Below are 26,831 nucleotides of genomic sequence, written 5' to 3' on the forward strand. Positions count from 1 at the left end.
CTCCCATGGGGCTGTTCATCATGGTCTAGGTTGCCTCTGATTCTTGAATCTCCCTCCACCATAAGGTGGACAGTCTGCTAACAACACAGTCAAATGACTCAATCTTTGACCCACCGTTGTGTTATTACCATGGTGTCCCTTTTGTATGTAAAGGACCAAGAGCTGAGTGCCTGCTCAACCTTGATGAGCAGCTTTCTGTTACAGGCCATCTCAGATGGTAGACAGATGGATTGATGCCAAGTAGGACACACATAGCAACTGTGAGGTTCTCCTAGCAACAGAGGCAGTTGTCCGTGAAGGACAAGGGAGAATGAATTCCCCAAAGCCCATAGGATTCAGGTCGCAGCTGCCATGTGTCCAGGCTCCATGTCCATCCTGGTGTCCTGAAGATGCCTCCTTTTCAAAGGGAAGATCTACCCCATGGTGACATTAGACACCTTGGAGGCTTCCTTACAGGAATGGCCGTAAAGGCTTTACCCCTCCATTCCATGTTAGATCCAGTACCACGTTCTCTTCTTGAAGAGTTGAAGTGAGCCGAGTTGAAGCCCAACTTCCCCAAGACAGTGATGCAGCAGAGGCCACCCCCATGAAGCCCAGTACAACCAGAACAGTGTGGGCTCTCTCTGAACAATAGGTTCTCTGAAACCATGGCTTGTGTGCCACACCCCAGGGCTTCCCTCAAAAAGGGGTGTGGATCCATAAATATGTGAAGTGACTTTCTGGGACTCTTCACTGACAAAGCATATCTCCTCCTCCATGGGCCCAAAGTGGCATGCCATCTATAAACAGCTTCTATGCATGGTGACAGCCAGATTTTAAATAGGCGGAGGATAGCAGAAAGGTTGCAAAAGAGACCATGTGTCCAGAAACATCTGTGTGATGCTAGTTCTTATGGAAATTTTGAAGTTTTTTTTTTTTTTCAAGAAAGAGAATGTAGATAATAAACCCCACTCCTGGAACATATTCTAAACCTAGAAATTTTGGTCTTGTCTGGGATAATGGGCAGGTGCTTCCAAGATGTTTCAGCTGAAGGGGCCCTTGTATTTCAGCTGAAGAAATTGGATGGCAATAATGGTCAATGGCTAGATCTAGGAAAGAATTCAGGACTTCCTAAGGCCTTCTGAGGCTCAGACATGTAACTCATCCACATGGGAGCAACAGGCAATTCATTTCTCCCCATTCTTCACATTTCAAACTACAGAAAGGACTGAGCTACTCGCTCTAGAGAGACGGGACTTGTGGTTGGAGACTTAGCTGGTATTCTACCAAAGGGAGCTCCAGGTAGGGATTTGGGTACATATAGCTTACTTTGGAAATGATCCCAGAAGTCAAGAAGGAAGTAGCTGCTAAGCAATGGTTGCGTTGTGGAGCATGATCCCACCCAGGGTACACTGGGGGCATCTACTTGCTGCTGAGGCCCAGGAGCAGAACTGAATGCACCTGGGGTGGCCAGCAGATGGGGCAGGGAGGAGCTCCCTCACAGTCAGTATGGATGGAAGGCTATCTCCAGGGATTTCTGTCCAGCCCTGTACATCCCCGTGCATACCTGTGCATACCTGTGCACATTCTGTGAGCTAGGACACCCTGGGACAGAGGCTGGTATTTATAATAATCAGTCTCAGAGGAGAAGGCAGACATTGAAGTACCAAGCTGCCTGGTCCATACATAGATTTCAGGGCTCTGCCCCCTGAGCTCCTGACTCAGTAGGCCTAGTGTGAGGATAGAATGCTTGCATTTTCAGTGTGAGGACACGCTAATGCCAAGGGTCTTGGCTTTGACTGATGGGTAAGTCTCCAGCCCTTCCTTGACTCTTACTGATGGACTCTACCCCTGACCCCCACCATTTATGAAGAAAATTTCACACCACTTCACATCATATATCCAGGCCCATGCTGTGAATTTGAAAATGGGGAATTAATAAGTACTTATAACTCCCTGCAACTGTGGCTGGCAGATAAAATGCCATCTGCCAGACAAGATTTATTTATAATGGGGTTTATACATATTTATAAGTTTGCAAGCAACAAATGCACAGTTTTAAAACTGGCACATTTTATATCAGCTAGGAAAAAAATTGCAACTTTATCCTAGGGTTTCTGAGTGTGAACTGCATGCATGTATTAATCACATACACAAGCTTCCCTTAGTTCACCTGGAATGTGCACCTCAGCATGTATATGTCCAGACACAGACCAGTTCTGTGCTGGGTCTCTCTGTACTGAGCCTCTGGGGTTTTCTGACATGAACAACTATAAATGAAAATGGTACCAGGAGCTTGGTGCTTGATAGGCTCTCATTTGCAGACTTGTGGAGCAGAGTTCTGGGCATGTAGGCTGTGAGACCATGGCATAAAAAAGGGAAGAAGGGTCATGACAGAGGGAAAGCAAGCCAGGTGTGCAGTGCATTTCTGTAATCCTAGCACTTGGGTGGTAAAGGCTAGCTCAAGGGCCAACCTGAGCTACATGAGGCCATATCTCAACAGAACTAAACAGAAGGGTGGGGAGCAGCCAGCAGATGACAAGGAAGAGGCAGGTGTTGGAGAAAAGGAAAAGAGACAAGCAGATGAAACACCTACAGACCCACATCCTTTCTTGACCAAGCCTGACTTGCCATAACCTGACTTGGCTTGCCAGCCTTCCTGGCTACATTTGTACATTAGATCCTATGTAGCAGGCCCTGCAGGGACTTGTGGGACAGAGAAGGAAACATAAGGTGGATCTGCTCCTGTTTATAATCTAATTGGAGCCCTGCCCCCAACACACACGTGGGGAAGTGTGAGAGCATTGGAGTGGAGGGAGAGGCCTTTCAGGGCTGGTGTGCCCCATTCAGTATGGACCAAGGCTCAGGTCTGAGCTGGGGCGGGGGTGGGGTGTCACTGAAGGCTTTTGCACAGTAGGTGGCGCTGCGGAGCCCTTGAGGAAGAAAAGAGTGCAAAAGTTCAAGTGGGCGTCCTTCATGAAAACTGCTGATGTCAGCAGGATGCTGGAGAACAGGTTAAAGAGCCTTTCCTTTCCTCTCCCTGCCCTGTCAGATGCCCTGGGGTAAGTGTGTCCCTGAGATGTACCCCCCCCCCCCAACACACTTATTCCTCTCTTAGGGTAAAAGAGAAACCACAGGAAATGAACAGCTTACCCATTGTACATAGAGGACCAAGCCTATGGGGTGAATCTGAAACCCAAGCTCCCGAGGATGTACAGGTTCACACAGGAGGAAATTCCTTTACCACAACCAAAGCCACTCACAGTGGAGTCAGGTAACAGTTCACAAGGCAGAGACAGTAGACTAACTAGGCTGGGGACCACTAGTTTCTTTTCTTCTTCTTTTTCTTTGTTTAACAACACTATGTGTGAGTTGCCCATTGAATGTTCTCTGTTCAACTGACTTTTGGATATAACTTGTTTCTGAGTATTGTGAAATTATGTGACTTACTTTGTGTTCAGAATGAAACATTTAATGTTCAAAGCCCCAGGATCAGGGGACATCTCAGTGTAAATGCAACGTGTAACAAGGTATTGAATAATTTCTCAAAAGCACTCGGGTGGCCAATTATACATATTGATATATGAATACTTGACGTTTTTTCTTTGTTTCTGTTAACTTTTGTGAAACACCAACAGTTACTGTAACAGCAGTCTGTCTGGGAGTGTGCCCAACTGCCCTTTCTACTTTGATACTGGCATGGAATTGGCTCCGTAAGTCACCTGTGAGGAGCAGACATACAAAACCAACTTTGCATTTTCTAATATTTTTCTATGATAAAGCTTAGGTGATTTGATGAACATTTGGAGCTCCCACGATATAACAGGTGAAGGTGGTCAGTCAGCTTGAACTCCCTCACCTCCAGGGACTCTTTAGAGAAATGTCGTTGCCCTCCACCACGGTCCTGACACACCACAGGCAAGCTTCTGGGCTAACCAAGAGGAGTCAGGCATATAACACCCCCTCCCCGTGGCCCAGGTATGGCAGGTGGCAGGCTAACTCTAAACAATGCTGCTCTTCTCATTATTATTAGGTACTGGAACATGTGCCTTTATCATCAGGTTGGCCACCCATGTACTTGTGATTCCGGAGCAGCCCCTCTGGCCCTCTGACTTAGACACTAAAACCATGTGGGTGATGAGGTTTTTACATTTGTCCATACAGGCTCCAAAGCACGGAACCAGCAGTGTAAGTAGACATTTTGTATAAAATGCGCCTTGTTACATTTCTGTGACCAGCTCTTTCCCAGCTCACAGAGTAACCATGGCTTGAAGATTGAGAGGAGCAACCATTTTTAAATAGTTAATTGTTTCAGTGACTATAGGTGTAAGTCTGTTGGCAATAAAGGCTGCTGTGAAAAGTGTCTCTTGTTTGCGTGATGGAGCTCACGTCTGTGTATGGGGGAGAGGTGCCATACTGCATCTGTACAAGTCAAGAGGACAACTTGTGGGGGTTTTCTCCTTCTATCATGTGGGCCCTGGGGACCAAACTCAGGCCATCCAGTCTGGTGGCAAGCAACACTCAACGGTCACTGGATCTTGTGATGCTTTGCAGAAGACAGGAGGACAGATTGAAACCTTCCTCTAGAAAATTGGTGTTTTGTTTTTCCCTCAGGGGGGAAGGAAAAAAAAAAAAGGTAACTTGTCAGAAACACTTGAAAAGATTCATGCCAATTTTGTGATCTGGAGCATAGATGGCCTTGGGTAGGTCAGAGGTGATAAACAGCCGGAGGGTGGAACTGGGGGCTTTTCACTACAGGTTATAACAACTGTTGTCAACAAAACATCACACCAACTATGGGTGCTCTGTGTGTGGGATGCAGGTTAGTGGCTAAAACTTATCGCTTGTAAAACAGGGAGCCAGTTCTGCTGGCTGCTTACTCACTTTCTCATCTGCAGACACTGGCAAATGAAGCCCAGTCTCTGGTTGGATGACATTTTTATTTTTTTATTTTATAATTTCTTCCCTACAAAGGGGCTATTACCATTCTTCAAATCATAAGATCTGCTGGGAAATGGCTCCCGGGAGGTGCCCTGCACCTACATAAATGCCACACATGGCAGTTTGTGCCTGTAATCCTGGCAGGAGGAATACCAATCCTGGGGGCTTGCTGGTCAGTCGATCTAGCTAAAGCAGGCAGCTTGGGGTTCAGTGAGAAATGCTATCTCACAAAAATCAAGATGAAGAGCAGAAGAGAGAGAGAGAGAGAGAGAGAGAGAGAGAGAGAGAGAGAGAGAGAGATTATTCGATCCAACATCAACCTCTGGCCTCTACTGCATACACAGTAGTGCACATGTGCACACGCACACACACACCACCAGCAGCAGCAGCAGAAGCAGCAGCAGCAGCAGTAAAACAGCATCCACCCAGACCTGTATCAGTGGCATCCAGTATACTAAAACTTCAATCTAACAACATCTACAACATGGGCCTGGGGGATAAAAGGGACTTGGTGATTGGGTTTCTAAGTGTGGTTTGTTCCTGAAATGCTGTGAGACCAGGTACTGGGAGAGAAGCAGGAGCACCCCTCTACACTCCCTGAGTGTCTATCGCCGACCACTAGGACATACCACACAGATCTCCAGAATGGGTTCATATAAAGGCTTTTGGTTTTATTTTTTATTAACAAACAGAAACTGCAACTAGTAAAGGTCGCTCACTACCTTGGGTGGGCCCCAGGCTCTCTGGTGTCACTTGTTTCCGACCTTTGGGGTGAGGGTATGGCACACTCAATGTCTCAATGCCATCTCGGTGACTCGCTAGGGAAAGGAGTGCACACTGGCATCACGGCTGATGGATCCGGTTGGCATACATCAAGTGAGCGCCATTAGGTTTTAGTGTATTTTTATTTTCAGTTGCTTGGCAGTCTGTCATGCTACAAATGTTACCTCCTAGCTGGAAATGGTGGGCATGGGCCTCTACAAGGTTGAGTGAAAGCAGACACAGGAGGATATGGAGAAGTCAGGGTCATGTACAATGTGATATTAATATTAGTGACCCAGCTCCATGGCCTCAAAGCATTCTGATTATGAAACAGCATATCCACAAGCCCCATTCTTTCACCACCTCAACTCCCCTGCACACTTCTCTGTTATTTTTTTCCCTTAGCCCAGCACTTGCATGCTTTTTTCCAGAAATGCCTTGGGTTCTGTCAACGCCATGATGAGAGATTAAGTTTTTTCAGTGACAGAGAAGAGGCAGGCCAAGGATCCAGCAGAATCTTGGCAGTGACCCATATCCACCAGGAGTAACCCAAGGGGAAGTCTTCAGTTAGCCCATGGTTACCTAAAATCCAGGAAAAATGTCCCTAAGCAAGAGCAAATGCCATCAGGTAACCACCAAGAGAAAAATCAGCTTTAAAAAGGCCCATGCTCTTCCAGGGTTCGTAAGGCAATGGTCTCTGATGTTAATCAACCTTCAGAGAGCTCTGACAGGAGGTTTCCCCGAGTGAGAGTCCTTCCAAAGGCTGTTCTGGGAGCATGGGTGCTGGCCACTCTCTCCAACACACTCACCTTTCATCTGTGTGTCGTGTGGGTGGAGTCCTTGGGGAGGGGATGTTCAGAGTTGTCTTCTAAGCATTTTCTTTACAAGGTGGACAAAGGAACGCAGGTCCAAGCAGTGGAGAGTAACTGGAGTATCCATCATACGGGAACGGGAATGGTTCTCCCTAAAGAATGCACAGATAACCACATCACGCCTCCCAGCCTGGTGGCTTCCTCTAACTGAATGGTCCTGGTCAGGGTCCACATGGTGGGAGGTGAGAAGCTTTGCTGACAACTCCAGCTCCTTGCCAGAAAAAGGTGACAGCAAAGGGGATGACCAGCTTCAAGCTTCTCTACGTAGAATTGAACTCAGTACCATACCGATGAAGTGCTGGCTTGTGAACGTCACTGCTGGAAACTTTCTACACGCAGCAGACTAACTGCAGTCCCCTGGAAAGGTGACCCACCATGGAGAGCACCTTGCCTCTCCTTATGGGCTCTTCCTTTAGTGATACCAGCATTCTGAGAGATCCTGGCTGGCTTTTCAGTGATTTTCAAAAATGTGTCAATGATCACATAATTTGGCTTTCAGGTGTACTTTAGCTTATGTAAGGGACCCAAGAGGGAGGGAGGTAAGGGTAAGACCCACACACGTGGGCTGCTCTTGGGTGAGGCTTTTGAGAATACAGAATACTTTAGTAACTTTTCACAGTTATGAACTAGGACAGCGGTGCAAGGGCACTGGGAAGGGGACATCACCTTATCACATGCTGAACCTGCTACAGCAGCGTGGGCAGGTTTGGACCAACGATGTGTAAAGGACTGATACTTTGTAATGGGCTCCACCTGGGAAAGCCTGGCCTACACATATCCCGTGTAACATGGCATGGCAACGGAGAAACACATACGCGAGCACCCATTCTATGAAAAACAAATGTAGTGTGAAAGTAGGATGACACCATCCCAAAGCGCATGTGCATAGCACATCACCACCTGCCCTCCCTGGACCAGGGAATGTGGCATCCAAAGGCAGTGGACCATGTCAGCAGCTTGGTACATTCAGAAGGATGGAGCCTACAACAGATAAGGCACATCCATGTCCAGGCTGACATGTGTTGGTAACTCCTTGGGTCTCCTCCTCAGGAGATGCCACACAGTCTGGCCACACCAAGCAGACCTCCAGAGTCAAGATCTCTTAAGGCCCCTCGTGGAAGTAATGCATGCAATAAATAGTCGTGGCTGCAGAGCTTGCCCTGTGGAGACCGTCACTTGCAAAGGACCCCATTCTGAAGGGACCTGGTTTTGTCAATGATGCAGGAAGAGGCAGCCACGTGGGGCAGGTCTTCCTTGACCTTTGGAGAGTGGCTGCTGTTGTTACTGGAGCTTGATTTACTTCTGCTTGGGTCGAGGGCAGGCTGCATGGGTGAGGCCTGGGTCCCTGTGCCCTTGACCAGACAGCCGCATACCAACCGGAAGAAGGCACGCCGCATCTCTTTGCTGGCCAGCGTGTAGATGACAGGGTTCATGGCCGAGTTGAGGACGGCCAGCATGATGAACCACTGACTCTTGAAGAGGATGGAGCACTCCTTCACCCTGCAGGCCACGTCGATGAGGAAGAGGATGAAAAGGGGGGACCAACAGGCGATGAACACGCTCACCACTATTACTACGGTCCGCAGAAGGGCCATGGACCTCTCGGAGTTGTGGTTGGCCACCCTGCGGCTGCTGGACTTGACCAGGAAGTAGATGCGCGCATACAAGATGACGATAGTCACCAAAATGGCGGTGAAGATGCTGATGAGGAAGGCAATGTATTTCTTGGAGTAGAGGGGTAAAATGGTAGAGCAGTCAGGAAAGTTCTCCAGGCAGTTCCAGCCCAGGATGGGCAGGGCACCCAGCGAGAAGGCAATTAGCCAGCACATCCCAATCAGAAGGAACACGCGGTGCTTCTTGTTGGCATCATACGGCCTCATCTTGATCATGGTCAGGTGCCGCTCGATAGCAATGGCCAATAAGCTGCAGGTGGATGCGCCCAGGGCTACAAACATACTGCCCTCCCTGAGGAACCACACTGTTGGAGACAGGCTGAACGTCTTCCTGCCGGACATCAGAATGTTGACCTTGTAGGCTATGCCGGCCAGCAGGTCGCAGAGAGCCAAGTTGCCAATGAAAAAGTACATGCGGTTGTGAAATTTATTGTTTTTCCAGATGGCAATCAAAACCATCAGGTTCTCCAAGACGATGAAGCTACAGGTGACCAAGAAGAGGATGGTGGTGATGAGGGTGCCACCCTCAGGGGGGTCCCGCAGTCTGCCTGCCAGCTTCCCCACGTAATCGTAATGTTCCCGGAGAGTGTCATTCCCAAAGACTGGCTGGTGGCCCTGCGCATGCGTGGTTGCCATGACTTCCTATAGACAGATGATTACCTCAACAGTCCACGAGAGGGCGCGCCAGGAACGTTCATTTCAGGGAACAATTGGGACAGTGGTGGTGAGTTCCTGAAGGCGTGCCGGCCTGATTGCAGGAAGAGTGTTGAAAACAGGCTCTGTAAGGAGATGAAAGTAGAAGGAGCTTTGCATCACATGATCACCATGCAGCAACCCTAAGTGTGGAAAATGCTAACGCATAAGGAGGGCTGGTGTGCAGGGAGTGCTTGGAACATAGGCCAAGCCTCCAAGATTGAAACCAGGGAAAGCGGTTAGGGGCCCGGAGCTGGCAAAGAAGCCTCAGAGTGCGAATCTGTGAATCGTATAACTGCGGCAGAAACGAGCAGGCTTCCACTTGGAAATCTCCAGGCACCAGGAAACACTGCGTTACTTCTCACCCACCACGTGGGAGCTGGTAAACCACTATTCTATTCCCAGCTGTGGAGGGAATTAGATTTTTCTCAGGATGAGGAAAAGGGAGGGAGGGAGGGAAAGAAGGAAGGAGGGAGTGGAGGATGAAAGGGAGGAAAGGAGGGGTGAAGAAAACCAGACCACAGTAGGAAAAATGGTGTCTGAAGGACTTCTGGGTCCTCCTTGCTGAGGTTTGAAGCAGCACCGTGAGAAGCACCGAATACTTCCTTGGGCTGATTCCCTTGGGGTCTGGATGGGCCTTTGGCCCACCTGGCAGAGAGCCCCACAGCCTGACCACAGAGGGAGGGCAGGAAGGGCAGCCGGAGCCTGAGCAAGAACCCTGCGGCCACTGCACTGAGCAGAGCCCAGGGAGGAAGGAATGCGAACCATCCTGGAAGCTGCGGCCACTGAGGTTAAAGGAAGAGAGGAAAGGGAAGGGGTAATGACAGGAACTCTGAGTGTGGCTTGAAAGGCAGAAGTCTGGGCAAGGAGTATGAATTAGCATATTTACAATGCCCGGGAATAGAAGAAAAGATGATACTTGCAATTGCTGTGAAGGCCTTGAATACAAACACCAGACCCCGAAAAAATAAGTATGTGTGTGTGCATGTGTCTGTGTGTATGTGTGCATGCATGTGTCTGTGTATGTGTGCATGCATGTGTGTGTGCGTGCATGTGTCTTGTATGCATGCATGTGTCTATGTGTATGTGTGCATTCATGTGTGTGTGCATGCATGTATCTGTGTGCATGCATGTGTCTATGTGTATGTGTGCATTCATGTGTGTGTGCATGCATGTATCTGTGTGCATGCATGTCTGTGTATGTGTGCATGCATGTGTATGTATGTGTGCACACATGTGTCTGTGTGTGTGTGCATGTAAGAAAGAGAATAAGCATGTGTGTGTGACGCAAATGCATGTACATGCATTCCCACGTGTGTGACTGAACCTGAAGCACACCCATGCAGTCACATTGGCTGGCCACTGAGCTCCACGGAATCCTCCAGTCTCCCTGCCCACAACACTAGGATTACAGATGCATACCACCAAACAAACCTAGCTTTCTACCTGGGTGCTGGGGGTCCCGAACTCATGTTTTCATTCATGCCTGTATGAGCTGAGCCATCTCCCCAGGGCTGCCCACTGCCCCGTGGATGTGTTAACCTGTCTTACATCTCATCTCCATCCACTTCTGTGACTCTGATGCTCTGCCAGGTAGCTGTGAAGGCAGTGCTTCGTGTGCATAGGCTTACCATTTATTTTTTAATTGTAGTTGACACACCTAGTTGTTCATCTTTGTGGGTGTGGCGTGGTGACAGGTGCATGCTGTCAGTGATGATCACAGCGTAGCCATTAGCATCCTTGACTCCTTAAACATTTGCAAGTTAGAACCCCCTGTCTTTGCGTTCTTCACTGGGGTGAACCCAAGCCAACTGCCCATGCTGCAGAACTCTAGAATTGAGTTCTCTGTCCAACTGTGTCTCACCTTCTTCTGTTACTTCCAACCCCCTTTCTACGCTCACTTGTTTTAAATTAAAGTTACTGAATTCTTAAATATCTAATGAGGTCCAAGGAAGGTGAGTTGAAAATAGCCCACTCTGAGAACCCGCTGAGGATTTATTCACAGTGTTTAAGCTCCAGGCCTAAAGTTGCTTCACAGACACATGGACCAACACAATGGGGCCTCACCCACATCAGGAGTTTCTTCTAAGAGGGACTTAAATCCCTAAAGGATACCAGGGGTTCCTCTATAGATGGTGCTATAGGGCTGAGAAGAGAAAGTGACTTACTTCTGGGGGACTTTGCACTCCTGAGACCTCCTGGGAGCAGTGGGTTTTGTGTAAGCCTCTTTCTCTGTCCCTGGGGAGGCCTTAGCATTGGTGACATTGGAAAGACGAGGACTGTGGCTTCTCAAGCAGAGAAATCTCCTAGCCCTTGGAGGCATCTGTTATTCTAGAATTCCTAGGAACTGTCTGAGTTGATGTCTACATTCGACCTGGAGCAGCCCTTGGCCTAGCTACTTGGGATGATGGAGGGGCTTGAGCCAAGGTCAGCCTGAGCGCTGCTGGCTGGTGGAACCTTTACTCTGCCTTCTTTTAACTTCAGAGAATGGCTCTGAGGATGAGACACCGGTGATACAGAGAGGGCTCACATGCTCAGGACCCCTGGCACACCCAACCAAGCTCCCCACTGGGCTTCTAAAAGTTCTCCCTGAGGCAGGCAGGACAATTCTACAAGTCTCTTACTATTCTCCTCCTCCTCTTCTTCCGTTGTCATCGTCATCATCATCGGGTATCGTGTAACCTAGCCTGACCTGGGAGTTGCTATGATGATTTTGAACTTCAGACCCCTCTGCCTTTGCCTCCTAAGTGCTGAGATTACAATCTTGAACCACCATGCTGTTTTATGTAGGGCGGGGGGATTGAACTCAAAGCCTCTCCGCTGCTAAGCAGAAATTCTGCTAATTGAGTTATAGACACCCCAGCCCTCACCTCCTGATGTTAGTTTAAGCCTCATCTGTTTGTCAAACCCCAAATCACATTCTGCTCATCCTGTGGCGCCAAGGGTCAGGCCAGCTCCCATGACCTTTCCTCAAGGCTGTTACCACTTTAAGAAAAGTGTTGCAAACATTCTCATTGGAAGACTAGGAACTGTAAGCAGCCACAGTTTTCTGAGATTCGACCACATACCCGACAAAAGCAATGCAGGAAGAGAGGGGTTTATCTGGTTCCCAGTTCAAGGGTGCAGTCTACCAAGGTTGGGGAGGCATGGCAGCAGGAGCTGGAGGCAGATGGTCACACTGCACCCACAGTCCAGTGGGGAAGCAGATGGAGACGAATACTGGTGGTCAGCTGGCCTTCTCGGGTTTTTGTTCAGTACAGGACCCCACCCTGTGGGGTGATCCTGCCCACACATCTCACTTAACCTGAGCTAGAAAGTAGACGTGCCCAGATTTGTTTATTTCCATGCTGATTCTACATGTCCTCAAGTAGATAGTCAAGATTAGACACCAACGGCAGGACAAGCCATCGTGCTGATCAGTGTCCATCCTCAAGTCCTTGGGTGCTGTCCCTGCCGTGTGGATGCCCGGGTTTGTTTGCAGATAGCACTGAGCTGGCTGCTCTGCCAACAGTTTCTGTAGACAATGTCCAAAAACCCAGCTCATGAGACTGGTGAAAATTGAGGTTTCTCTCCCGGTTTGTTGTTCTAGGGAAGATGAGTGAACTTAGATTAGCCTTTGTGTGCACATGAGTGCACATGTGTGCACATGTGCCTGTGTGGAAGCCATGAGTCCGTCTCAGGTGTTGCTCCTCAGATGCTGTCTACCTTGGGTTTGCTGTGGTTGTGTTTGCTGTTTGTTTGTATTGAGGCAGGGTCTCTCACTGGCCTGGAACTTGCCCAATGGACTTGACTGGCTAGCCAGCAGGCCCCAGGGATGCTCCTGTCTCTGCCTCCCCAGGCCTGGGATTACAAACTTGCATCACCTCCCCCCCCCCCCCTTTTCGCATGAGCTCTGAGAATTGAACCCAGGTCTTCCTGCTTGAGAGACGAGCACTGTCCTGACTGAGCCATCTCCGCAGCCCTCGTGCTGTGCATGTACCAACTCAGATGGTTTCCAGTGTCTCACTTTCCCAACCTCCCACAGTCCTCGACACACCCCACTCCTCCCTGGAAAGTTTGACCTTTTGTCTCCAGCATGAGCAGAAGGGAAGAGAGTTCCTCTAAATCAGGTGGATCTGATCGCAACCTGCAGGTTGTGACCCTTTGACAAACTTCTGTCTCTGAAAACATGTAGATTATGATCCCTGACAGCAGCAAAATGACAGTTATGAAGTAGCAAGAAAAATAACTTTATGGTAGGGGGGGAATCACCATTACACAAGGAACTGTGTTAAATTAAATGGTTGCTGCATTAGGAAGGTTGGGGACCACTGCTCCAGGGGGAACAGAAGGAGAAGAAAGGCAGGGCTCTCTGCAGGAGTGGATCTTTTTTATTTTCTTCCTGCATAGAAGAGTGAGCAGAGGGAAAGAAAAACAGGTGAGGAGCGAAGCAGACACCAGCAATTAAATAACCACAATGAAAACGATAGCGGACGTGCCAGGACTCGCGGAGGCCAAGGGCCTGCACGCTAGCCTACTGGTGCCGCTGAAGCTATAGGGTTCTCCTTAATTAAAACTCATCTCTCAAGCAGCAGAAATTTTATAGAGCATCTTTTGTTAGATACCATTCTGGTTCTCTGCATTTGCATCTTGAAGCTATCTGGCTCTTGGAGACCTAAACACATATTTTCTCTGGTTTACCAAGATTGTAAAGCTGGTTATATCTTGAGAGCTACACCCTGGGCTAAACACCAGATTGATTTTGGATACATCTAGATATCACTGTGTGGTCAAAAGCAGGTCACAGGCGACCTTCCCTCTGTTTAGAAGGGGTGCCACCTGCAGGCCTCCACTTTGGTAAGGTGTCAGTGAGCTCTGCTTAGGGCTGGGTGTGTTCTTTCAGTACTGTCACCAAGTGACCAATGCACTAGGAAGCCAGGACTAGCACTCAGATCAGCAATAGGCCACCAGGGGTCTCTGCTGGTCATTACTGTCACCCAGCGTGTCCACTGTCTGGGTTTCTCACCCCAAGTGGATTTATCCTGTTTCTTGCAGTGTGTAAATGAGCCCATGGGACACCCTGAAACTGGCATGTAACCACACTTGTGTATGCAGCCGAACCCTGCTCGCACTTAATCAATTTCTGTACAGCACCCTCTATAGGTCTGATTTATAGACAAGGACAATGTCTCTCATGGCCAAAGGTTGTTTCTCACACAATCTTTTGGTGAACAGGTGCCTGCATCTTTGCAGGCAACCCTTGCTTTCTAAGGGGCACATTGGTGTAAAGGGTGGGCTGTAACCGTGACCCAGAAGTGCTGGTCTGAAGGCAGCTGTCTAGCTAGTCCTGGAAAATAGGCATTTGTGAGGGGTGGGAGTGGGGGGTCAAGGTGTCCTCACAGAAGGCAAGAGAGATGCAGTAAGCAGTTTTGCATCGGGCATTGGGGAAAGGATGACGTCTGGCATTGATATTGGAAGTTGGACTGCTGATTCATTTCCTTTGGTACAGAAGGGAGCTCTTGGGTCAGGGAGATGGCTCAGAGAGTAAAGTTCCCTCTGTAGAGCCTGAGAACCTGGGTTTGAATCCCCTCATGTAAAGCCAGGCATGTTTGTGCACTTCTGTAATCCCTGCACTCCCACACAACATGGGAGGCAGAGGCAGAAGGATGCCCAGATTTGCCAGCAGATAGGCCAGCTAGCCTGGTGTACAGCACAGTACATAACAAAGGACACCCTGTCTCAAACAAAGTGGGAGGCAAGGACTGGTACCTGAGGTTGTTCTCTAACCTCCATACACATGCTGGCACATGTAAGCATCTGCATTCCCATACACACACACACACACACACACACACACACACATACCCCCCAACACACACACACACACACACACCACATGTATCGCCACCACCACACATAACCCCCCACACACACACACACAGGATTTTTTTTTAAAGAAGTCTAATGTTGAGATGGTGGTCACACAGAGACTAGTTTGTGTGTCTTCCAAAATCTGAGGCATATTCTGGAGACAGGCAGGTCCCACTGAGCTCTAGAGTAGAGGGCTCCCTCAGCAGCACCAGTCTCCTCAGCACAGGTTCATAGGCAGTCCCTGGCCTGTGCTCATTAGTACAGGTTTAATTAGCAAACATTCCTGACATCCCCAGCAGACTCCTCCTCCCTATTCGTGGCCTCCTCTGATCTGACAGGGATTGAACTGGAGTCCTCAATCATTCTGCAGTTAATAGAAGCCACTGTCCACATCTGAGCTGTCCTTGCTCCCACCGCCATCACCTGAGCCTTCTCACTTTGGTCTCACGACACTGGGATCGCACGGCTTTCCTTGAAACACTCTGACACCAAACATATTTTCTTTTTGCTAAGAAGGAAGGAGATGCCTTGACCAAATGGCTCAGTGGTGGGTGACCCTACACGAGACCCTGCCAATATTAGGCATGCCTGCCCTCCCCCAATCCAAAAGCGGCTTCCCTTGGGGGAAGTGAGCCTGGGAGAGGGGTCCAATAGGTTCCAGATGTGCCTTCTACACTAGCAACTTACTTTCTCCATATGTCGGTTTAAAAGTAAACAAACTATAAAAAGCAGAAAAAGGAGGGAGAAATATCTCTGCTGTCTATCTAGTGTGCCCCTTCCATCTCCCTCCCCTGCCCCTCTCCTCCTCTCCTCTTTTTTATTCTTCTTACCCTCCTTCTTTCCCCTTTCTCAAAAATCTCAGAGAAAAAGACATCTCCCTTCGTCAGAGGAAGGGCTCCTTCCAGAGACGTCAATGACCTCATCCTCTGAACCGAATTAAAGCATCTAGTATTTGACAGCGACATTTCTTGGAAAGCCAGAGTTTTTGGGTCTTGTTTTGTTTTTCATTGAAAAGAACCATGAAATGACATAACCAGTTCATGGCTCCCACTCCTGGAGAATTCCTTTGCTCCATGAATTCTCTCACTCTGGTTTTCTGCCTGGACCTCACAGAAGGCAGGCTTCACTTGCCTGTCCTCCCACACTGGGCGTGCTGAGCTAGGGTCATCGTGAAGTACCCTGTGAGACAAAGGTTACAGATGAAAGCTGGGGAAGGCTCCCTGTTTCTCCTCCTTTTCCTCCTTCAGGCATGGATTCTAGTGCCTCTGCCTGGTGGGGCTTGCCACGTGTCCTTCTCATTAGCAAAAGAGATGATACACAAATCCGGATGCGGTCCAAGAAACCCCAGATATGGAGGTCATGTCCCGAGAACATTGGGTGCTCTGTGAACATCTTGAGCGTCAAACTTGTCTGTAGAAAGGCATCGGATCACGGATGCAAGATCTAACTTTGTTTTATATTTGTTTTCCCCTTTGCCTGAAAATCATGCTTTTCAAATTCTCTCTACAGCGCCTGTTCCCGGCAAGGACAGGGGATCAACTTACTGCCAAGCCTTCCAGAAAACAAATGTAGATATGTGGCAATCTCTTCCCTCAGGAAGCTAACAATCTGGGCTAACGTGAGATGTCTTGCCCAGGAAGTCCATCCCTGGTCACTTCATGTCCTATCTAGTCCTCACGATAGCATGTGACTTCTGAATGAACACAGGGGGAAACTGAGGTTCTTAATGGCAGAGCCTGCCTAGGTTGGATATGAGGCATCTGTCCAGCCCATCCCTTCAGGGATAAGGTTTTTATGAGTTGGTCACTTGTCATAGGTCCCTTAACTAGGAGGTGCTAAGAGCCTCTTGGTGTCTTTATAGCCTAATTGCTTGTAGCTACTGGCATTCCAATACCAGTCTGGGAGCTTGGGTGGAATGTTTAGATAACTCTAAAGACAGGGGAATAGAAGGATATTAAAATTCAAGGATCACAGTCAGCCTGCTGAGCACCTCTTCCAAGAGCTTGTGGGAAAGACACCTTTTAGGATGCTATAACATTGATCCAAAATTGGTAAACATGGAATTGTGAGGGTAGACATGATAAGACTCAATGAACCCCAATCCCACATCCCAGCTAACACAAGCAGCTTGCTCAAGAATGGCCTTCAGACTTCGATGGAAAAGGAGGGGTTCAGAGACTGCAAAGGAACCCCAACATTTTCAAGATTGTGATACACTCAAAACGTTTATTATTCTTGTAACAAAAAAATAGATACCCATAAACTGTAGGCATTGAGGAAGAAATCTGTGTAACAAAGTATCATGCTTTCCAGAAAAAGGACCAGTCCCTGATTTGTGGGAAGCAGGTCATCAGGCCAGTATATAAAGCTTCACAGGAAATGAAAGTTCCTACATCCAAATATGGTAGAGAACCAGGAGGGTCTCAGTATGGTGTGTGTGTGTGTGTGTGTGTGTGTGTGTAAAGAGCAAATGGCATTGATGAGATGCTAAGTGGTTATGATGTCATTCTCCCCAAATGGTGGTGGGGGTTTCCTGAAGGCAGGCTCTGCGGGTGGACTCTCTGATGTATTAGGCAGACTGACACTGACCGGATGATGTGAGCATCTGCCACTCTGCAGATGGGCAGATCCAATGTGGGGGCTGATGGCAACACAATATTTACCTCAGCACTGAGCTCTGCACCCCTTAAGAAGCTTACAGATCTAGATTCCTCCACAGCTACCCAAACAGAGTGGGCCTGCACACACACAGAGACACCACCACCACCACCACCACCACCACCACCACCGCCGCCGCCGCCTCAACCAAATAGCCCTGACCACAGCCACAACTTGCCAGGCATGTACCTGAAGTACGTAACCCTTCGCTCCACTTTCTAGGAATTATGTTCTCTTGACCCTGTCTGCCTGGTTTTCATCTATGAAAGATGGACCTTTGAGCAGATAAATTTTTGAAGGTCACGGTGATAAGCAATACCAGAGACTTGTGACTACAGATTTTTGAATGAGTGACTCTAGAGGTTTTGGAGGAGGTGGGTGCCACAGGGAAGGGTCCTCCCCTCTGCTCAGGATGCTACACATACCTTACTGTCATGTTCAAAGCAAAGTATTCCCTTTAAACAGCTGACAAGAAGCCCCTCTTACATTAAATCTAAGGAATATGGCATCAGGATTGTCCAAGGCCAGAGAGACAAGGAAGGACACAGAGATCGTGTACAGGCTCATGGTTAATGGCCACCCTTCCTTTTCTTCTTCTATCTCAGTTAAGAACGTATGACATACCAATTTTCCCTGGGAGCCTCATTATCTCTTTGCAGGCACCTTGCCTTCTAGCTCCAGGCCTGACACTTCTAATTGCCTAGTTTGAGAAGTGCTAAGAAAACTGGAATTTTGTAGCTAATAAAACTTAAAAGACTGATTTGCTTTCTCCCAGAAGGAAAAAAACCACAGCCATTCCCAGTGCCCAGGTTTTCTTCTCATGAGAGTGTCTTAACTTCTTAATTAGCCAAGAAAAGGAAAGATCTTTCCCTTGGAGAGCCTGCTCACTTCGCTGAGCTTCTACAAACACATTTTAAAAGCCCTGGTTGTTATTTAAAAGAACCCTATACGAGCTCCAATAGGCGGCTATGTCCTGTTCTCGGGTTATGAATGGCCCGGAGAACAGGATGGGGTGGATGAAGAGAGGCACTCGCGAGCCCAAGTCACTGTGGAGCCCCGACTTGGTTGAAATTTTATCCCAAAAGTGGTTCAGGTGGACCCCCAGCCGCTCAACCCGAGACTCTGGTTTGCCAAACCCCCGGATCCGGTCCCGCCGCTCACCTCGTTCTCCTAGGCGCATCTGGGCTGGTTGCATGCTGCCGTGTCTCAGCTAAGACTCCAGTTTAGGGGCTCCTCCGGAGGTCACTCCTGGCCTCAGGTTTCTCTCCGGCTTGGCTTGTCCAGCCACCTCCGCTCAGCACCCGGACCTTGTCGCCTGCCCCTGAACTTGTTCGCCCAGACTCTGCCCTAGAGGATCCGAAGGCAAACTTTTGCCACAGCCCTCCGGGGCGGGGCCCAGAGTCACCCCGCCTCCTGCCGCCCCTAACTCAAGCTTCAGAGCTTCAGCCAGCTGGTCCCCAGATACATCCTGGTTCCCAGCCACGTCCCCGCCCAGTCTCTCTACTAGTCCGCTGCATCCGAGCTGTCTGGACCCACCGACTCTGGCTGGGGCTCTTCAACCATTTGTATTCCCTCTGCCCCCTTTCCTCCACCGATCACCTCCTCCCACCCCAAAACCTGGACACTGACCCCAGGGTCCTGCGTCTATCCCGCTAATTTTAAGTGCTCCAGGACCCAGCAACTGCAGATACCGAACCAGCTGCAGAGCTGGGCTTGAGTAGATATCTACCTAGGTGGCCAGAAGGATTTGAGTAGATTCTTATTAATAGTTACTCGCCTCGAGATGACTAGTGTTAACTATACTATCTTTAACCTTAAATTAACCGACTACCAGCTTAAGCTGGTAAGCTAAGCCCCCTGCCCCCTGCCCCCTGCCCCCTGCCCCCTGCCCCCTGCCCCCTGCCCCCTGCCCCCTGCCCCCTGCCCCCTGCCCCCTGCCCCCTGCCCCCTGCCCCCTGCCCCTGCCCCCTGCCCCCTGCCCCCTGCCCCCTGCCCCCTGCCCCCTGCCCCCTGCCCCCTGCCCCCTGCCCCCTGCCCCCTGCCCCCTGCCCCCTGCCCCCTGCCCCCTGCCCCCTGCCCCCTGCCCCGATCCCTTTTCCAAGCTGCAAGGCAGGGACCCCAGCCTCTTGTGCATTTCAGGACCTGACTCCTGTGCCTTGTGTACCTTAATTAACCGCACCCCAGTCTACTCCTGCACTCTGGGCAAGCCTCACCGGCCATGTGGGGAGAAATGAGAATCTTTGGGGGGAACCGCATGCACACTTGTCAGTTACAAAGGAAATGCAAAAGATCTCCAAACCAGCTTGGGGAAGGAGAGCGGAGAGGAAGCAAAACGTGGCTAAATTCCTGAGCAGGCAGGGGCCAGACTCCTGTTACCTTTTCTCGCGTGCTTTCTTGCTTACAGAAGATGAATTTGCCACTTTCTTGGGGTTCCTCTGGCGTGTAAAGGCAGCCCTTGGCTAGTTTGGGCCTTCTCTGTCATCTGATGAGAAGCACAAGCCCTCGGGGTCACACGAGCCTGGCTGCAGGGCTCCAGCTGCCTTGGCTGCTCAGGACCAGCACGATTCCCCTGAGCTCTGGTCCTACTTTCCTCGCCTTCCAACTTTGCCTAATGTCTTGGACATAGCTGGGCAAAGCTAGTTCTCACCCCAAGAGCAATGAGAATGAGCAGTTTCAGTGTGCTTGGCTCCTACAACATCCAGTTAACGAAGGAAGAGGTAGCAGCAGTTGAAGATGTTTCTGTAGCTGTTTCTGCAGTCACTTCCTGAGGCTAGGGTAATAGCACAGTCTTTTGGTCACTGTGTCTAATCCCACAAAAAGGCCCTGTGCTCTGGCTGGTTTCCGCTGTGTCATCATCACTGCCCCAGCTGGTAGAGGTGTGTTTTTACAGCATCTGTATCTCCATTCCTGAGGTAAATGGTCTTCCGATAGAACAGGGTGACCCTGAGTCTCTTATGACAGTTCCTCCAGCCTCAGACATCAGACTCCCACAGCCTGAGAGGTACCAGGGCTCTTACTGCTAATGCCAGTCTTTCCTAAGAGTGATTCCACCCACTGCATCCCTGTGGTATCCCTGAAACCTGTCTTTCAACAAGGCTTCTTTTCCCTCAAAGTTTCCTAACCAGTAGCAGCCATCTTTCCAGTACAGGCCTCCTCCTTAATGGAGTCCCTGTCTTGTTGTGATGTCTGTTCTGATGCAGCCTCTAGTTCTCACTGCTGTGATGGAGACCTTTCCTCTGTGGAGCATGATAGAGACCTTACCCCTTCTGCTGTTCTATATCTGGACTTTAAAGCTCAGACACTCAGCTCTCACAGTGGGTCTGCCCATCTGTAGGCAGATTTCTCTAAATGCATCTTCCCTTGTGTATTGCTGACTGATGAGAGAAAACCAGTTCATAACCTCAGCAGGAACAGCAGACTGAGGAAATCCATGTTCTGCAACCATCCCTGAAAATACAGGGTTGGACAAACGTGTCAGAAGGTGAAAGCGTGCAAGCTAGTGGGAAGACCAATCACAGTGCTGGCTAGAAACTAGGAAGCGGTTTTCCATGGAGATGTCAGCAGGTGTCTGATTATGCTTGGTCCTCTAGACTGAGCCTGACTCTTTCTGAACATCTTTCTCAGCATGCTTGAGAATGTTTGGGTGAGATGAATATCTGTCTGCTGCAGAATATGGCTGGTCAGGGTGGGAAAGTTTTGTCCAATCCCTATGGGCATGAATAGATTGTTCAGAAGACCAAGGGCTAACCCTGGTAGTTAGAGAGTCCTCCCCTGCTGGTTGCCTTTGGCTTATCCACAGTAGTGCATATGTCTTCAGACTTGACTGGGGCCTTAACTTCGTAGGGTTTTGACTTATTGCCTCAATGCATGAGTCAGTCCCTCCTGGTAAGTGTGTTCGTACTACATGTGTGTTCATACATGTTTATATCCTATTGGACTATATTTCTGAAGCACCCTGACACTTGGTATCATGGTCCTAGAGAAAAGGCTAAACTTATTACAGATAGACACCATGGGACTCTCTTGAGACAGTATTGGGGACTTGGATCTTGTGGTCATTGTGCAACTTGACAGATAACCTCAAGCCACTTCCTCTCTGCTGGCTTGCACCACATAGATTTGGGGAGAGATGGCTTTGTATTTGAACCTGACCCTGGGCTTGCAGAATGGACCATGGTCCTGCGTGCCACACAGCCCTATTTGGACACACAGCCACCCTTTGACTCACTGCCTCAGCCTTCATGGGGGAGCTCATTCCATGACAGCCATCAGCCAATGCCAAGTGACTACAGCCCCTTGTCCTCGTCACCACACTCCTACTCTGTCCCGTCATCATTCTTGAGGTCAGCCAGGAGTTCCAGGAACTGTTCTTCTCACAGTTTGTGTTTTAGAAAGATGTTGACAGTGTTCAGAGACACTCATAGACGTGTGTCTGTGTGGTGTGCGCTCTGAGAACTCGTGAGATGTGTATGCAGCATATCCGTAATGAGTAGATGTGTGCAGCATATCCGTAATGAGTAGTGCGTGTGTGTGTGTGTGTATGTGTGTGTGTGTGTGTGCTTGTGATATGAGTGTGGTGATTAGTGTAGTATGTGACCTATGCATCTCAGGAGTGAGTGTGTGTGTGCACACACACAATTGTGTATTTGCACAGTGTTTGTATGGTGTTGTATGTGTATGTGAGAACTCGTGAGATGTGTATGCAGCATATCCGTAATGAGCAGATGTGTGCAGCATATCCGTAATGAGTAGTGCGTGTGTGTGTGTGTATGTGTGTGTGTGTGTGTGCTTGTGATATGAGTGTGGTGATTAGTGTAGTATGTGACCTATGCATCTCAGGAGTGAGTGTGTGTGTGCACACACACAATTGTGTATTTGCACAGTGTTTGTATGGTGTTGTATGTGTATGTTTGTGATGTGTGCATAGTGTGTCTGTAGAGATGTGTGAGTATGTGTATGTAGTGTGATAGATGTGTTTGTATGTGTTTATATGTGATGTGGGTATAGTGTGTGGTATGGCATATGATGTGTGTTTATATGTGTGGTATTTGTTATATGTGTGGTATGTGTCTGGGTATGAGACTATTACTGGTGTGGACAGCTGCCTTCTCATTCTATTCCGTGTCTCATAATTGAGATGTTTTAAATGTACACATGTTAGCTTCATAGTAGAGAAACCCAAACTTGAGGTCTTTATCCTACAATGACAGCTCACAGCTGTGTGCCAACGGCATGCAGGCAGAGCTCTCCGGACTTGGAGTTTGCATTATAGAATATGATGGGACTTTCCTGTGTCCTTTGCTGTGCTGTCTTCATCCCCTCTGGCACCCATTTAGCCTGCAGCTGTGCTCAATGGCTTTATGCTGATCTAAAGGACAGGGCACAGCCGGGCATGTGGCTCAATCAGTAGAGTGCTTGCCTAGTGTGCACGAGGCCCTGGGTACCATTTCCAACAAGGTATGAACTGACTATGGTGACGCACATCTGCAATCCCAGCACTCGAGAGGCAGAGAACAGAGAAAGGGAGGCCATGGTCGAAGCATTCTCCTGAAACGGGGCACCTGAGTTCACTGTCTTTGCCGTTGTGCATGACACCATGTAAGGATAGCTTTGGCTACAGTCCCAGAAGTAGGACAGTTGAATCATAGGCTAGATCTATTTTTAGTGTTTTTTTTTTCCTCATGGCATCTGTACTTCTTTACATTCCTGCAAAAAAACGTATAAGAATTCCCTTTTCCCCACATCTTAATCACTGCTGCGAAGAGACCTCATGACCAAGGCAACTCTTACGAAGGAAAGCATTTAACTGAGGGCTTGCTTACAGTTCCCGAGATTTAGTTCATTGTCATCACGGCAGGGAGCATGACATGTCCTTGGAGAAGTCCTTAGAAGCTGCATCCTGATCTGCAGGCAGAGAGGGAGACACAGGGCTTGACATGGGCTTTTGAAACTTCAAAGCCTATCTCCAATGATGCACTGCTTCCAACAAGGCCACCCCCCACCCCCAATCCTTCTAATCCTTTCAAGTGGTGCCACTCCCTGGTGACTAAAGTATTTAAATATATGAACCCACAGGGGCCATGTGTATGCAAACCACCAGACCCCATTTTTCTCACAAGCATTTATTTATTCATTTGTTATTTTATGGTGTGTGTGTGTGTGTGTGTGTGTGTGTGTGTGACAGAGACAGAGAGAGAAAGAGAAGCGGGCTTGTGAACACGTGTGCTTGTGTATGTGTCTTCCTCAATCAGTCACCATGTCTTTTATTTATGGATTTTAAGACCTTCTTATTAGTTCTTTGAGGAAATTTATATATATTGGCCATATTCACCTTCTTCACTCTCTCAGATCCATCCCCTACCTCCCTATCCCTCCGTTTCATGTCCTCCTTTTAAAATATCTAATGATCCACTCACCCTAATTTGTGCTGTCCACAGGCTTCTAGATGTGGAGCTAACCACTGGAATCTGGCTGACTTACCAGGAGCCACAGCCTCAACAAAAACCAACTCCCCCCCCACCCCAAGCCACCAACTGCCAATAGCTCCTCAATTAGAGGTGGGACTTAGGAACCCCAACTCACTCCATGCTAGAATGTTAAGTTGTTTTATGCAAGCAACCACAGACGCTGTGAACATTCACGGGTCCTGTGCTGGTCTGAGACACCTTGGGATCTTACCGTCTTTCCACCCCTCTTGGGGTGGGTGCTGAGCTTTGAGAGGTTGTGGTCCAGGTGTCTGTCTCATTTGCAGCTGAACACCCCACAGTCACTAACCCTCCTCATTTTAACCAGATGTGAATTTATTTGTTAACCACCATCCACGGCACAAAGAAACATCTTTAGATGATGCCAGAGAGCTGCACTGGTCTATGGATAGAAAGACACAAACTCAGGGCAATTATCGAAGAGAATAACATGGAGGAGGAAGGGTTAAATGGGAAAGGATTGGAAGGGCAAGGCACCCGAGGGGGTTGGAGGAAGGATAACTCACTCTAAGGATGTTTGAAAAAGCCATATGGAAACCTATTTCATAAGCTCCACATATGTGTATGTATATAGTTATGTACGTGTCCGTATGAGAGTGTAGTTGGAGTTATCCTACACAGGGGAGATTATGCTCATTCTAGAAGCCGCTGTTTGCCAAATAAACCTGTGATTTATTGGGTTAGAAGTATCCTGAGACTCCCGAAATAATACAGGCTATTAACATTACTCTTGATTGCCCGTCTGCCCACCAGAACTGGATGGTAAGAACTTACTGCTTAAGATACCACTAACACTGTCCGTCACAGACATGGAGGAATCAAACTGGGTACTGACCACGAAGCTTGCTGTACTGGAAGGTTATATGCAGGGTGCAGTGTACAGGGTGTAGAGTGCAGGGTGCAGTTCCCCTCCCCCCCCCCGTGTATGTGTGTGTGTGTGTGTGTGTGTGCACGCACATGTGATGTCTTACTTTGCTGTGAACCCTGTGAACTGTCACTGGTCAGATAGCTGACCAGTGAGGAGTTTTAGCAGCCTAAGGTTGCAATTAAAAAAAAAAAACAAAACAAAAAAAAACAAACCCAAAGTGGGTGTGAGGATCTGAACTCAGATCCTCTGGCTCACACTGCAAGCACTTTGCAGACTGAGTCATCTCTTGAATTTGCCTCCTTCTCCCCCTCCCCTTCCCCTTCCCACTTCTCCTCCCCTTCCTCTCCTCTCCCTCTCACTCCTTCCCCCTCTCCCCTTTCCCTTTTCTCCATCCCTCTCCCTCCTGCCTGAGTGTGGCCTGCATGCAGGTGCACAGGTGTGTGCTGTTGTTTCCACAACCTCAGGTCTTTCTCATTCTCTCTCCACCTTATTTTTGAGTTCTTGATATCATTTTCATCTGGATCTTGGAGAGTCCACTAGGCAGGTCAGACCAGTGAGCCCCAGGAACCCACCTGTTCTCCTCTCCCCAGCACTGGGATCTGCAAACCATCACACCAGGCTAAGTGGTTTTAGCCATTGACTTAGTTCCTTAGGCTTGCACCACAAGTACTTCACCAACTGAGCCATGTCTACTTTTTATTTATTTTTTGATGATAACCACGGAGACTGGGGTGGGATGGAATCTTGCGGGGTTTGTTTTTCATTTCGTTGGTGACTAAAGGTATTGAACATGTAAAAAAATATTTGGCATTGTGGAAGAAATGCTTCAAGTTGTTAGTTCAGGAAGTGCTTTCTAGATACCATCCCAAGGCCAGCAAACTATAGTCCTTGTAAGTATAAACACACTACGAGAAAGATCCAGATACACCGGAGGCAGAGAGGGAAGACTTGCCTCCCTCTCCCCATGAGCTGGGGTTTTGGGGGCGGCTTGGATTGCTTCAGACACTCTTTTGTGGGGATCAGAGGTGTTACAGTGGTTTGCAAGTGAGAAAACAAGGCTCCGAAAGAGGAACTCAAAAGAGCCACACAAAGGCTGATAAGTGGGAGAGCCAGCGTACCGTCACAGAACCATAATCTCGCTTCCGCCCTCCCTGGTTGTTCGGCTGGGGACAGCTCCTATCTAGCAATCCTACTCAGAACCAGCTATTTAACACGTGAAAGGCTCAGGAGCAAATGCGGAGTTTAAACTTTTCTCAGCAAACAGCAGCCTGGGGCATTAACTCAAAGAGGCAGCATCCAGCCATGGCATCCCCAGGATGCAGGGCGCCTAGTTGTGCTGACTGTAAGGTAACCTTAGGACTTGGGGGGGGGGGGGTAACTTCTCTGACACAGGGAGTGGGGCTTTCAGCTGGCACAGAGTTTTCAGACTTTCAGAGGCTGATTGGCAGCAGATAGAGATCCCAGAAACCAGCCAGGGCTGCGCGCATGCGCACGTTTCCAATGACGCTACCTGGAAGACCCTGCTTTGGGTGTGGGTGGCCTGGATTCCCACCTCCACCCTACCCCCAATCCCTACACGCACAGCAACGTCATTTTGACTAGTAAAGTCGCAGCAAAGCTTGCATGTGAATACCACAGCCAGGCAGAGCACACTTCAGCAATCTGGGGCGGGGTGGGGGGTGGGGGGGTGGGTGCTTTCTGTCAAATTAATCGTCTCAAAGTGTCTCTAGATGCCACACCTGGGAAATCATGGTGGGAGTTGGCTGATGCGGGGCTGTTTCCAGACAGTTCCCAGAGGAGGTAAACTGCGTCATTCAACAGAAATGCCTTGTGGTGCGCCGGCCTGAGCAACTGAAGGTGGATAGGTTGGTCAGGAGCAAACCTGCCTGTCTCCTGCTGAAACTAGTTTGGTGCTCGCTCCCACTGTGCCCTTGGGCTTCTGAACAAGTATCTGCAGTGTTCTGGAATAACTTTGCTTCTTCTTGGCCACCAAATGGTTTGGTTAGGGGTGGTGGTGGTGGGACGAGGAGGGTGGAGATGAATTGAGAAG

General features: G+C 48.9%; 2 protein-coding genes across 2 annotated transcripts in view; one reads left to right on the forward strand and one right to left on the reverse strand.

Annotated features, from left to right (window-relative positions):
* Shc3 (SHC adaptor protein 3) overlaps window positions 1-3,190 on the forward strand; it is a 125,277-nt gene extending 122,087 nt beyond the window's left edge. The window contains exon 13 of the mRNA XM_076939038.1: window positions 3,098-3,190. The gene's annotated coding sequence lies outside the window, so the exon portion shown is untranslated. The remainder of the gene's footprint in view (window positions 1-3,097) is intronic.
* Window positions 3,191-5,570: 2,380 nt separating this feature from the next.
* On the reverse strand, window positions 5,571-18,792 carry S1pr3 (sphingosine-1-phosphate receptor 3). The gene is made up of 2 exons (XM_034510219.2): window positions 18,590-18,792; window positions 5,571-9,006 (listed from the first exon to the last, which is right to left on the reverse strand). Exon 2 carries the CDS (start codon window positions 8,861-8,863, stop codon window positions 7,727-7,729), a length of 1,137 nt encoding a protein of 378 aa, XP_034366110.1. The 5' UTR covers window positions 8,864-9,006; window positions 18,590-18,792; the 3' UTR covers window positions 5,571-7,726.
* Window positions 18,793-26,831: the final 8,039 nt, after the last annotated feature.

The sequence above is a fragment of the Arvicanthis niloticus genome, chromosome 8 (assembly GCF_011762505.2).
Source record: "Arvicanthis niloticus isolate mArvNil1 chromosome 8, mArvNil1.pat.X, whole genome shotgun sequence".
Lineage (NCBI taxonomy): Eukaryota > Metazoa > Chordata > Mammalia > Rodentia > Muridae > Arvicanthis > Arvicanthis niloticus.